The sequence below is a fragment of the Pogona vitticeps genome, chromosome 4 (genome assembly GCF_051106095.1).
Source record: "Pogona vitticeps strain Pit_001003342236 chromosome 4, PviZW2.1, whole genome shotgun sequence".
NCBI classification, from domain to species: domain Eukaryota; kingdom Metazoa; phylum Chordata; class Lepidosauria; order Squamata; family Agamidae; genus Pogona; species Pogona vitticeps.
In genome coordinates, this window is record NC_135786.1 from 14722330 (window position 1) to 14736271 (window position 13942).

General features: G+C 42.6%; 1 protein-coding gene across 1 annotated transcript in view; it reads left to right on the forward strand.

The window, feature by feature from the left end:
- LOC110084736 (piezo-type mechanosensitive ion channel component 2) overlaps nucleotides 1-13942 on the forward strand; it is an 81362-nt gene that overhangs the window by 40014 nt on the left and 27406 nt on the right. Inside the window, exons 30-33 of the mRNA XM_078391744.1 lie at nucleotides 1835-2018; nucleotides 8971-9097; nucleotides 10442-10589; nucleotides 12394-12608. Of these exons, the coding sequence (XP_078247870.1) occupies nucleotides 1835-2018; nucleotides 8971-9097; nucleotides 10442-10589; nucleotides 12394-12608 (674 nt within the window). The remainder of the gene's footprint in view (nucleotides 1-1834; nucleotides 2019-8970; nucleotides 9098-10441; nucleotides 10590-12393; nucleotides 12609-13942) is intronic.

Below are 13942 nucleotides of genomic sequence, written 5' to 3' on the forward strand. Positions count from 1 at the left end.
AGTACTCAAGCTCTTCACAAACAATTCCTGTGTTTACTAAAACTAACAATTAGATTAGGTAACCTTCAATCTCGAGAGACTATGGTAATGTGCTCTGAATAGAGGACTTGAAACAGCATCTAGTGTGGCTGAAGAGGCCAATTCGCAAGTGACAATCCCTTCCACATTGAAGACAAATACAATCTGTCCCCTGCCCAGCTCCCTGATTTTGCTGGTTTCGGGACTGCCTTTCTGCCTCGGCCTGCTGGCCAAGGGTCTCTTCAAAATGGCAGAGGCCATGCTGCACCACCTGCTTCCAGGCTGAACGCTCAGACGTCAAGGTTTCCCATCTGTTGAGGTCTATTCCTAAGGCCCTCAGATCCCGCTTGCAGATATCCTTGTATCGCAGTTGTGGTCTCCCTCTGGGGCAATTTCCCTGCACTAATTCTCCATACAGGAGATCTTTTGGAATCCGACCATCAGCCATTCTCATGAACATTCTCAAAACTAACAATGCTAATATAATTTTTGCCCTGATTGTATATTCAGATAAAGTTCTCACTTAGCCAGGAGAATTCAGGGTTTGAAAAAACAAACTACAGTGGGACCCCTGTATCTGCTGTTTCACTTACCTGTGATCTAAAAATATCAAAAGAAAAAAAGAGACAGAAATATGTATTTCTGTGATGTATTTATCAGAACTGTCCACTAGAAAGAGCCAGATACCATGCTATGTATAGGTTTTGCTATTATCCATGGTTTTTGCATCCATGGAGGGGACTTGGAACTGGACCCCCATGAATACAGGAATCCTACTGTATCTGGAAGCCATCCAGAATAAAGTTGCCATAGTATTACTTAGTTTACCACACTCTACTCTAGCAACTTGTATTATGGCTGAGACTATTTTAGTACAGTTTTATGTCTTTGCAGCTCTTTTTGTGTATTGTTTTAGACTTTCGAATATGAAAGCTTTAAAAACAATGTTTGTTGACAAATAAAATATCATTGGTTACCTGGGCAACTAAAGGTGAACAGCAAATATAGGGTCCTCTCCTGAACAACCTGGAGTGTTAGATCAAGAGCTGATTATTTGCTGTCTGGCTGTGATATTTTAGGACAAGGCACCTGAAGCTGCTGTATATATCAACATATTTGTGACACCCGGAGTTACAAGATTTGCAGCACTGCCCAAAAGCTGAGGAGAAACTTTATTGAGACAAATAACGTGAATAGTAGTGATGTAGTTTCATGGTCTGAATGTGTAAGATGACTTTGCTGTTGTTTTAAGTAACATTTTATGTATCACTTTTTTATTTCTACTTCTGTTTCTTTAACGTTTGTGGTGCTTTTAAAGACTTAAACCCAAGATACGTTTTGAACCTCTGGCAAAATTATGGTTTTGTGTTTTTCGTGTTAAGGAGGCTGTCTCGCTGTTTTTATTGTTTTGTTTTTGTTTTCAGAATCAGTGTGCATATTTTATTTATTTATTTAAAATATTCTGTCCCACTTTTCTCCTTGAAAAGGACGCAAGGTGGCTCACCATATTGAAAGAGAATATTTAAAGTTGAAAACAATGAGGATACAAGGGTGGTTAACATCATTAAAAGACAATATTAAAGCTAAGAACAGTAAGTGTGCAAAGTTGTGGCTGTTACAACCATGATGGTCTACCTAGTTGGTCATAGATGCCTGCATGGAGAATTCAACTGATGGTCTTTGAGGAGCTGGACCTCAATCTAAGCATAACCGTTCTGTTTCTCTGTCTTTCATTCTCTCTGGCATTTGAAATCAGTTTATGGCCCTCATGGTTGACTGGAATGTCAAATGACTTTCACTGTGTTGTGTTCCACAGTGCTATGGGCTCTGGGATTCCAAAAACATCAACATTCTGGACTCCGAGGAGAAGAACATTACAGAGAGACCAAAGAAGACAAGATGCAGAAGCCACTTCAAAGAACGTCAGCTGGAATCAGGAATGTGGCATCTTTTTAGATCTCACCGTCAGAGGGGGAATATTTTCAAAAGAGTTAATGAAGGTAGAGAGAGAGTGGGTGTGTGGGTGAGTGGGTGTGGGTGAGTGGGTGATTGTCCTGCTCTTGAGTGAAGGGAAGAGAGGCAAGCATGCATTTTTGCAGTGTATGAAAGGAGACGTGGTGTCCAGACATGAAGTGTGTCCTGACCACTAAAAGAAGGAGAAAGGGTGGATTCAGGGAGCTGGCTGTGGTGGCTGAAGTACGAGAAAAGCTGGACATGTGGACGTCTGCTGAAGAGATTGCCATGCCATAGATAAGACTGAGATTTTTGGGGAATCGCTATTGAAGGGGACAGAGGAATTGTAAGGAGACTCATAAGATCTAGTCTATACGATAATTTGAAGTGGGAACAGTCTGTGAGGCAGACAACATCAGCACAAAGTATCTTCATTTTCTTGAGCTTTGGCATCGCATCAGGACCCTTCCTTGATTCTTCCCCTCCTTCAAGCAACTTGTGCACCTCTTCTAGCTTGAGGTTGAATTATTCCCCAATGCCCTGAACATATTGTGGCTCCAGGGAAATATAGGAGAGTAAAATGCAGGTCTGGGAGCCATAATTTTTAATTTCTCACCAGGTCACCCGGTGTTGTCTTGAGACATTGTTATCTGCTATTGTTGCTTCTGACTGATGGCAACACTATGATCCAGTGGCGTCCGAAAGATTCTATCCTTATCAGTCCTGTTCGGGTTTTGCAGAGTCAAAGTCCATCCACTTTAATTTTCCTCTTTTAGTGCTGCCTTCAGCTTTTCCAAGTCTTTTGTCTACTCATAAGGTGCTTAGGCTTGATCCAGTCTAGGACCCGCTTCCTTTCTGACGGTCCATGGTATCCACAAAGTTTTCCTCCAACATCGTATTTGAATTCTCTACTGTCACTTTTCTTTGCTGTGTAGATTGTGCATTTGTGCCTACCGACATGGCTTTCAGCCAGGCCATCCTCAATTTCAGTCTTTGTCCTCGCATGGGTTCAGTGCTATGCCCATTGGGACCACACATAGATAGGGCTGAGAAGCCTGACCACAGAAATAAAAATACACCATTTGCCGGCATTGGGTACCCTGCCAGTAGGAACATTTACAGAGGGGAGGCAATAAAGGACCGTGATGGTAGTGGATGATGTTGGAGGTGATGAGAGTGGTGTCAATGTCAGTTTGTTTTTTGTTTGCTTGTTTTTTTAAATCATTTTATTCATATCTAAAGAATACAAACTTAAAAACATTAACAATCTAACCAATAATTAACAGAACAAACAGACAGAGAACAAACAACAACAATAAAAAACACATCTAAGCATCCTTCGTTCCCTTATGGATCGGAGATTTCACTGTTGTCTGGTCATCAACATATGCACAAGTGGATTCCGGTGAGCTTTAGTTCATTATAAACTAATTTCACCCCTAAGTTCCTTTCCTTTTCTGGGCCCAATTATGTACAGTATCAGCTTCCAACTTCGCTTCGCAAAGTCTCTTGGTTGATCCCGCAGTGCCTCTGAACGTGTGTCTAGTTCTGCAATGTCCAATAGCGTCTTTAATAACTCATCCACTGTTGGTATCTCTACATTCTTCCATTTTGGGGCCCAGAGTAACCTAGCTGCTGTGAATATATACAGTAGACTATATTTTATTTTCTTGTCACTAATTTCTGGCATTATATTCAATAATAACATTTCAGGTTTAAAATTTAATTTTTGTTGAACAATCTCTTTTACTGTATCCATTTTTTTTGCTTTTTTTTGCCTTACCACCACATATGATAATAAATCCCTGGATTTTTTTTTACCCTTCCAACAAACATTACTGTTACCTTCTGACATTTTGCCAACCTTACAGGGGTGTCTGTTGATTTGAGTCAACACCAGCTGCCTGGACATTTGTGTTTTGCGGGTTGGTGTTCCATGGTAAGGCATTGTGGAAGGAGTGGTTGCTCACACTGGCTTAGCACTGAAGATGGAGCTGCTGCAATTCAAAACAAGCCACCAGAGAAACCACTTCCGCAGCCAGCATGGTTTTCCTCCTTTCCCCTGTCATCCTTTCTCTTGTAAGCATTCTAGTGTGCTGTCAGGAGCTGCAGGGTCTAGACAATGGTGGATGGCAAGCAGAATAAAAGGGCAGGAAGGACAGAATGCAAGACTTCGACATTTATTTTAAAATTTGTATACAGCTCAATGTAGTGTGAAACGTTATTCTTGGGTGGTTGACCATAATGTAAATAACCATCATAAAAGGTAAAGTTTCCCCTTGACATTTAGTCCAGTCGTGTTGGACTCTAGGGGGCGGTGCTCATCCCCGTCTCCAAGCCGTAGAGCCAGCATTTGTCCGAATACAGTTTCCGTGGTCACGTGGCCAGCGTGACTAGACACGGAACGCCATGACCTTCCCATCGTGGTGGTGCCTATTTATCTACTCACATTTAAATGCTTTCGAACTGCTAGGTTGGCAGGAGCTGGAACAAGCGACAGGAGCTCACTTTGTTGCATGGATTCAATCTTACGACTGCTGGTCTTCTGACCCTGCAGCACAGAGGCTTCTGCGGTTTAACCCGCAGCAGCACCACCACGTCCCTTAAATAACCATCATACCTAACTGCTAACTCCATCTACATTCCCACCATCCTGGTCAAATTTAACATAATCCAACATCTCCTAAATAAGTACATTGTTGGCTGACAGAGAAACTGTACTCCTAATTAATGCAGGAGGAGGATCTCTCTGAAGAGAGATCTTTGAAGCTCGCCTGAAGAGATTAGTCTTTAAAAGCTTCTTGAAGTCTAGGAGGACGGCGGCCTGATGGATCTCTATAGGACGGCTGTTCCAGAGATGAGAAGACTCGGTTCTTCATGGACACCTGCTTTGCATCTCTTGGAATAACCCCCATACCATAGGGACAGGCCTGGGTGGCTCAGATGGCATGGAAAATGTGACGTAGTAGTTTATTGATTAGCACATTTTTGTATTTTTATATATAATATACAAAGTGAGTGATCATTTCTGTAAATATTATCAAATTTCTTAACATCTTTAATTTTAAATTTGTACTATAATGTAAAGTGAAAAACTGATTCTATTTATGGTTTAAAATCATGTAAATATTTAAAGAAGTGAGAAATGAGCAGTCACAGAGGAAGAAGAATGTGATAAGCAGCAGCTTAGCATGGTTTTAAATTTGTTTCACATTGTTTATTAATTATAGTGCTGTTTTTTATAAAAATGTACGGTGTCGTTATCAACAACAGAAATAGTTATTTTTCACATTTTTTGTATTTAGTAAACTGTATAAAATGGAAGGCACTGGTGAAATCGGAGAGATTTTAAGCATTAGGATTCATTAATTTAATTAAATTATACCCAACCATTTTTCCAAATGTGGGTGCTACTGCACAAGGTGGTCACCTCTTCCCTATCTCTGCACCAGGGTAATATGGTAATTATGTCTCTGTTTGTTTGTATTGATTTTGATTTGCCGTTCAGATTTTTTTTTATTCTGGGTTTTTAATGTTTCTTGGTTCACTGTTTATGTCTTTCTGGATGATATTGGGATGTGATATTTTAATTGTTGTTAGCCACCCAGAGTAGGGACATGGTGGCGCTGCGGGCTAAACTGCAGAAGCCTGTGCTGCAGGGTCAGAAGACCAAGCAGTCGTAAGATAGAATCCACATGATGGAGTGAGCACCTGTCGCTTTTCCCAGCCCCCGCCAACCTAGCAGTTTGAAAGCATGCAAATGCAAGTAGATAAATAGGGACCACTTCGGTGGGAAGGTAAAAGCGTTCCGTGTCTAAGTCGCACTGGCCATGTGACCACGGAAGATTGTCTTCGGACAAACTCTGGCTCTATGGCTTGGAAACGGGGATGAGCACCGCCCCCTAGAGTCAAACACGACTGGGCAAAAATTGTCAAGGGGAACCTTTACCTTTACCTTTTTAGCCACCCAGAGTAGCGCCCCAGCACTAGATGGGTGAGATATAAATACTATAAATGGACAGATGGATGGTTGGATATTAAGTTAAATTAGTACATGCAAATATAATGGAAAATTCCACCCTTTATGGTGATGCATGTCCTGCTTTTTGGCAATTCTTGTCCACCAAAGTCCTCTTTTTTGGTGATGCCTCTCCTTTCTGGGGATGCAGCAATGATCATCCTAGTACCCAGCAATTGGGATTACCATAGTGTGGTTGATCTTGGCCTTGATCTCCAATGTCCGGTCTTCTTGCACTTAAGAATATCTTCTAGTTCCTTTATACCAGTCCTTCCAAGTCTACGTTTTCTTCTGATTTCTTGACTGCAGTCTCCATTTGGATTGATGATTCAGTCAAGGTATACAAAATCTTTAACCATTTCAATATGTTCACTGTCAGCATTAAAGTTGTGTAGTTCTCCTGTACTCGTGATGTTGACCTCTTAATGTTCAAATATAGGCTTGCTTTTGCACTTTTTCTTTCACCTCTGTAGGAGTTGTTTTGATGTCATTTCTGCCGGTAATATACTATCATCTGCGTATCTTAAATTATTGTTGTTTCTTCCACTAGTTTTCAGTTCTCTTTCCTCGTAATCTGATCCAGCTTTGTGTAAGATCTGTTCTGTTCTGCACATAAATTGATGAAAAAAGGACATAAACTACATCCTTATCTGACATCTTTGCATAGAAAGGCAAAGCATTTCTTTCTCTGTATTTCCCCCTAACAGTAGCGTCTTGTCCAGAATATAGGTTATGCATCAGGACAATCAGATGTTTGGCACATCAGTTTCTTTCAAAACAATCCATGGTTTTTAATGTTGCAAACAATCATTGGCTTTGTCCTACTTTGGGCACATCACAAGAAGGCAGGATTCTTTGGAAAAAGACATTAATTATGAGAAAAACAGCAGGAAAACAGGAAGACCAAATATGAGATGGACTGACTCCACAGTAGAGATGGCATGAAGCACTTCCTGCTGTGTTGTCTAAATCGTTGGTGCAGCATCACAGATGCCACCTGTTCACTTGCCCCACTCTCACTCTGGCTGACTCCCCCACTGACCTGCCAGCACATGCTGTTCCTTCCCTCCCCATTGCACAGCCTTCCATTCTGGAAGGAGCACCGACTTCCCTTCTCCACCTTCTCCAGCAGCTGCCCACTAAGACGAGGAGGTGGGGCAGGATTTCCTGCAGTGTGGCCTGTGTGTGGGCAGCTGCTGGAGGAGGCGAAGAAGTAAACTCTTTGCTGCTCCTGGAATGGAAGATTGCACAACAGGGAGGGAAGGAGCAGTGCACTCTGGCAGGTCATTGGGGGATCCAGCCGGCTGGAGGGAGTGAACTGTGCCAACAACTTAGAGAACATTTATTTTATTTTATTTTTATTTATTTGATTTATACCCCGCCCATCTGGCCTATAAGACCACTCTAGGCAGCTTCCAATAACATGGCATAAAGTGCTTTGTGCCCATCTCTACTCTACTTGAGTAGAGATGGGGGTATTCGTATTTGAATAATGAGGTCTGGCCCCCTGGGGCTGGACTGTCCACTCACCCATCTGCTGCTGCTGTGGACTCCGCACTCCCTCCAATCTAGAGCTCGTGGTTGACTAGCCACTCGTGGCAGAAGGAGGGAAGATGAGCCTCCCTGCCAGGCTGATGAGTGGCTAGTCGACCATGAGCTCTGGAGCGATTGGAGGGAGCACGGAGCCTGTGGCAGCAGTGGGATGGGTGAGTGGACAGTCCGGCCCCAGGATGCTGGACTCTCTTTATGTCCACCTGTGCGGGGGTATTTGTATACGAACGCCCCCATCTCTAATCTTGAGTTTACAAGAGCTGAACAAGGCAGTTGAGGACAGGACATTTTGGAGTTCGCTCATGTGTGGGGTCACCATAAGTCAGAGGTGACAACAACATAAAGCACAGACTTTTCTTTTGAAATTCTTTGGTACATTCCAATAGCAAAAATGTTTCCAGTATGATATTTTTCTTTTCTGAATCCAGCTTGCACATTTGACATTTCTTGCTCCATGTATGGTGAAATTCTTTGGAACAAACTCTTGAGCACTACTTTACTTGCAAGGCAAATTAATGCACAGCCCCACAGTAACTGCACTCTTTGGTGTCTCCTTTCTTGGGAACTGGAATATAGGTAGAGTACTTCAACTCTGTGGGCCAAGTCTCTTTTTCCATGTTTGTTAGTGTGTTCTTGTTAGGAATTTGATAGATTCAGTCCCTGAAGCTGGAGACACTATGACAATTTAAAATGAGCTGTCCACTGGCACTTCTGGAAGCCAGCTAGTGATGACTGGAGCATGAACTGCACAGCCTGTTGTGATACAGGAAAGTTGCACAAGAGGGCTGTTAGAACCTGGCCTGGCTCTGTTGTGATGATGATATATAGTACAGTAAGGAACACAAAAGCACTGAAAACATCAACAGGAGTGTGTACAAATGATCATCCCTAAAAAACCTCATGTATATAAAAAATCTAGGTGTTCTTGGTTTTCTAGAGGTGTTAGAAGAAAGTGCTCACAGGTGACCTGTGTATATAGTGTTGTTGTTGTTGTTGTTGTTGTTGTTGTTGTTGTTGTTGTCGTCGTCGTTGTCGTCGTCGTCGTCGTCGTCGTCGTCCCACCTTTTGTGCCTTGTCTTCTTTCTTGCTGCCTGAATAGCTTGCATTGTTGTGACCTGCCTTCTTTGTTAAAACTTTGTTTACAATAAAAAGTGGAGACTGGACCACCCTGTGTCAATTACATCATTCTGGTGCCAGGATTTTAAGAGAGCCTCCAGGGCAGGCATTGGCACAAGAAAGTCTATTTTAATATCATACCAAGGTCAACAGAAACGAGGCATGGAGAGCTGGCTGTGGATCATATGTCTGAGTGGGTGGTGGATGGAATGTCATATGTTTAGCGAATGGACCCCACATGAGATGGTGAGAGTTTAAAATGAGGTATTGCTCTTACAAAATGATAGAGCTGCGAGTCTTTCTTTTTTTGGCAGACAAACCTCTGGCAGAAGCCAAGAAGAAACAGAGCTGGTTCAGAAAAAAACCCACTGGCAGGAAGAGATTTACCAAGGAAACAATAAACCAGAAGATACTAAAGGCAAAGAAAATGCTGATTAAAATGTAAATAGAGTGTACAGTATTTTTATGTGTTTTTTTTTTAAACTTCAGTAAAGAAAGTGAGATATTGCAACTTGGAACAAGTTGAACCATATGCTTGAGAGTCAGGGAGCAGAGAGAAGCACTGTGGGGGAACTATGGATGGCATGGACAGAGCTTCCATTCCCTGTCTATGTGCCCATATATACATACAGAGGGATCCATAGTGCAAGTATGGGGAGCACCTCATCCTGCCATCATTTAAGTAACTTGTTACTTTCCTAGTGTGTTAGCTTACAGCTCTTATTCAGCTAGCAAGGACACAGTGTCGTAGACTCTGAGAATGTGCGCTGTATGTCGCTATATAGTCTCAGGTCTACTGTATGGCATGAAATCATGGACAACTGTTTTTCAAAAAATAAAGGCTACTATTTTTGAAATGTGGGTTTGTTGCACGATGTTAGGCATCTCAAAAACTAAAACATTTTGTTCACAAAATGAGAAAAAAGTACATATTGTTGTTGTTTAGTCATTAAAAAATTGTTTTTTTTAGGATACTTGTCCCTCTTGTTTTGTTAGTTTAAATGTAGTTGTACATATACCCAAGGAACAAACAAAAATAGTTTGGGGCCTCCCCCTTGGCCTCCCCAAATGAACTCCCATGACAAATTCCCTGTTTGCTCTCCTGTTTGCAAGCTCTGGTAGCGAACTCCCTGGGTCTGCCTTGAGCTTTATTGGTCAGCTGTGCTCTGCCGGGAGTCAGGAATAAAAAAAGAGTCGTAGAGTCTTGACTATTCTTTGCAACTTGACTGATCTAGATTCATTTGTATCTTATGAGGAAAGGCTACAGCATTTGGGGTTCTTTAGTCTAGAGAAAAGGTGCCTGAGGGGGGACATGACTGAGATGTATAAAACCATGCAGGGGATGGATAGAGGGAAGCTCTTTCCCCTCTCACGCAATACTAGAACCAGGGGACATCCACTCCAATTGAGTGTTGGGAGAGTGAGAACAGACAAAAGAAAATTTTTCTTTACCCAGCGTGTTGTTAGTGTGTGGAACTCCTTGGCACAGGATGTGGTGATGGCATCTGGCCTAGATGTCTTGAAAGGGGGATTGGACAGATTCCTGGAGGAAAAGTCCATTGCAGGTTACAAGCCATGATGGGGTGTGTGTGTATAATCTCCAGGATTAAAAGGAAGGTACCTCAAAATGCCAGATGGAGGGGGATCAGGAGACAAGTATCTAGTTGTCCTGTGTGCTCCCAGAGGCATCTGGTGGGGCTGCTGTGAGATACAAAAGCTAGACTTGATGGGCACTTGGCCTGATCCAGCAGGGCTCTTCTTATGTTCTTATGTTCTTATCTGCAGTGTTCTTCAGATTTACCAGCCCATCAAGCAATTCTTCTATGACATTATTCATCCAGAATGCAGCCCGGTCTGTGATGTTTATGCTCTCATGTTCCTAGTTGATGCCATTAATTTTATTATTGTCATTTTTGGCTACTGGGCCTTTGGTGTAAGTAATAGCATGCAGCACATGGTATCTGATACAAAAGAGATCTAGAACATTTTCCGTTTTGTCTGTTCCATAATTCCAGAATTACAATAGATGACTGTCATTCCCTCATGGCTAGGGGAAAAGACTTGTCACAGGCTCAAAAGTACATGACTGGACTTTTAAAGTTCTAGACTCAATGATAATTCAATTACAGGATGTTAGAGAGGGACGGATTTTGATGGTCCTCTATTCCAATACAGTGATGCCTCGACTTACGAACTTAATTGGTTCCGGAACTCCAGTCGTAACTTGAAATGGTTTTAAATTGAAGCACCATTTCCCCTAGGAATGCATTGAAATGCAATTAATCCATTCCAGCCAAATTAAAAAAAAACACCAAAAAAGAGAAAAGAAAACCCTGCAAGACCCATCAGAAACATGATTAATCTGTTCCGGCCGAAGGAAAAGAAAACAAACCATGCAAGACCCATCAGAAATGCAAAAAAAGCAAAGCAAAAAGCAAACAAACCCCACAATACCCATCGGAAATGGGGGGGGGGACCAAAAAGCAACAAACTGTGCAAGACCCATTGGAAATGGGGGAGGAAAAACCCAAAAAACAAACAAAAACTGCAAGACCCATCACAGCACAAAAACTTAACCCCCCCACCCAAAATCACGCTGCAAAACCCACCCAGAACAGTTTTTAAAAAGCAGAAAACAACACCTCACCTTACCAGGCAGTCCAAAGCCTCCTCTGATCACACTCACTCTAACGTTGGGGTGAAAGAGCTACAAAGAAGCAGTCTCTTCGCCACCAATGGTTAGCAATTTGAATTCCCTGCCTTTTTCCCCTGCCTTTTTTCTGGTTGTAACCCGAAGCTCTGGCCGCAAGTCGAAGCAAAATTTTACAGCCGGAGCTGGTCGTAACTCGAAATGGTCATATGTCGGGACGTTCGTAAGTCGAGGCACCACTGTAATTTGCTTAATGCAGGAATTATGTAACCATAGCAATGTTCTACAAAATCTACTTATGATTTATACGGTTCTAGTTTTCCTCTCTGGTCAAAAGAAAGAGTTTGCTTCATCTTTTACACAATAGCCTTTATGATATTTGAATGTGATCATGAGAGAAGAGACAATTCATCTGTCTGTGGCTTTTGTGTTTTGGTGCCCTTATTGGGAGAGAGGGGCAAGGGTATCTACTGGGATTCAGGTAATTCTTAAGTTCTGGCCTTAGTGGGGAGTGTGTTGCTTCCTAGCTTAGGGAGTGTTCAGTTGTTACTCTTAGGGTGAGTTTTAATTTCAAAGTTGTCATGGCTAATTACAGCTAATTGACAAGGTGTCAGGTGCTTGGCTGTAGGATCAGGTGAACGATCAGGCATGCGATTGACATGCAGTTGGGCTGGCACCTCATCAATTTGCTGCGGTAATTTCTGCAGTTGTTCTTGCATGTACATAAATATCCCATAGGTTTTTGGAACTTGCTCTGAATTATTTTGAAGTACTAAAATGTCCAAATTTATGGCTTCTTCCGGGACAATATATTCTTGGAGATACTGTACATGCCTATGTTTACCTTTCAGTGACAAATCACAAAGCAAAGCAAATGTGTGATGTAAAGACAATCAGAGCTGTGACAAAACAGCCATCTCTGAAGGTGGAATCTCTTGGCTATGCTAGGTCACAATCCTTAGGTACCCCATGGAAAAAATAGAAGTAGCTTTGCAGTATTGACATGGACATGGACTCCAATCAAAACCTTAGGGGTGCTTCTGTTCTTTATGCCCAATGTTGATTGATGAATGCTTCTCCTAACCAGAAACACTCGGCAGCTGCTGACATCACAGAATCCCTTTCAGAAGACCAGGTACCCCAAGCCTTCCTTGTGATGCTCTTGATACAATTCGGGACAATGATCGTGGATCGGGCAATCTACCTGAGAAAGAACTTGTTTGGAAAGTGTGTCTTTCAGGTGGTTCTTGTCTTTGGCATTCATTTTTGGATGTTCTTCATCTTGCCTGGAGTAACAGAAAGGTATGACAGCATGTGATGTTGAATGGAGAGGAAGGGAAAAAATATTTTGCTCATCACCTAGCAGTGAACGAAGTCCCACATGGATGGTTCTTGAAGTCAGCCATTCCAGCACCCCAAAAAGTTCCCATAATTTGGTAGGTCTCCATGCTGATTGTTTGAAAATGACTAGGGGAGCAGCATGGAGATATAAGAACAACAGAGCCTAGAATTTGGTATCAGTCACATAGACACCAGAAATCTAGTCAGTTGACTAGATGAGTGGGGTATAAATGCAATAAATAAATAAATTAACTTTGTGAGGCAAACAACTCAGTTGATATAATGTTTTTTTCCTAATTTGTAAGTGCTGTAGATTTAGTTTGGTAAATTATTAAGGACTTGATAATGAGGAAGGAGTATAGATCATAGGTCGTGGAACAGGAGTAAATTACCCCAAATTGGGTAAAAGTGAAAATTCTGGGGTAATGAGCAGACTGCTACCTCCCTCCCTCCCTCCCTCCCACCCCCACCCTCTGCAGCCAAAGCTCAAATTGTAAGCCTACTTCCTTCGTTGCAGCAGGGCACTTCTAAATGCTCTGGTCTTTCAGTAGATCAGGAGATAAGCCTCCCTAATTGGTTACAGCTGGGGATTAGCAGTCAATCAGTCCGGGGCTTCTGAATGACTGCTTCCTCCGGAAATGACTGCAAACAAGCAGGAGGATAGAGAGGATCAAGGAGCAAGCAAGGGAAAGGAGGGAAGAAAGATGCGAGAGACAGGACTTCATCAAGCTTATTTAAATGTACAAAATGGAGGGAGGATGGATGGATGGATGGTGTGTGTGTGTGTGTGTGTGTGTGTGTGTGTGTGTGTGTGTGTGTGTGTGAGAGAGAGAGAGAGAGAGAGAGAGAGAGAGAGAGAGAGAGAGAGAGACTTGACTCAAAACTGCCAAATATTGAGGTCCTAAACTGTTCAGGGCCTTATAAGTAAGCATTAAAACTTTGAAGTCGATGCGGAACCGAATGGGCAGCCAATGCAGTGCGGCTAGAGTAGGAGAAATATGCGGGTATTTTCTCACTCCACTAAGGAGTCTGGCCACCGCATTCTGCACCATCTGGAGTTTCCGTACCTCAAAGGTAGCCCCACGTAGAGCGCATTACAGTGGTCTAATCTTGAGATTACGAGCGCATGCACCAAGATAGTGAGCGCGCCCGTATCAAGGTAGGGTCGCAGCCAGGCAATCCGCCAAAGATAGAAAAAGGCGGTACGGACTACTGACGCCACCTGCGTTTCCATGGTGAGCGCCATCTCCAGATGGATCCCCAAGGTGCGAACCCCACTCTTAGTGGCCAAGGTC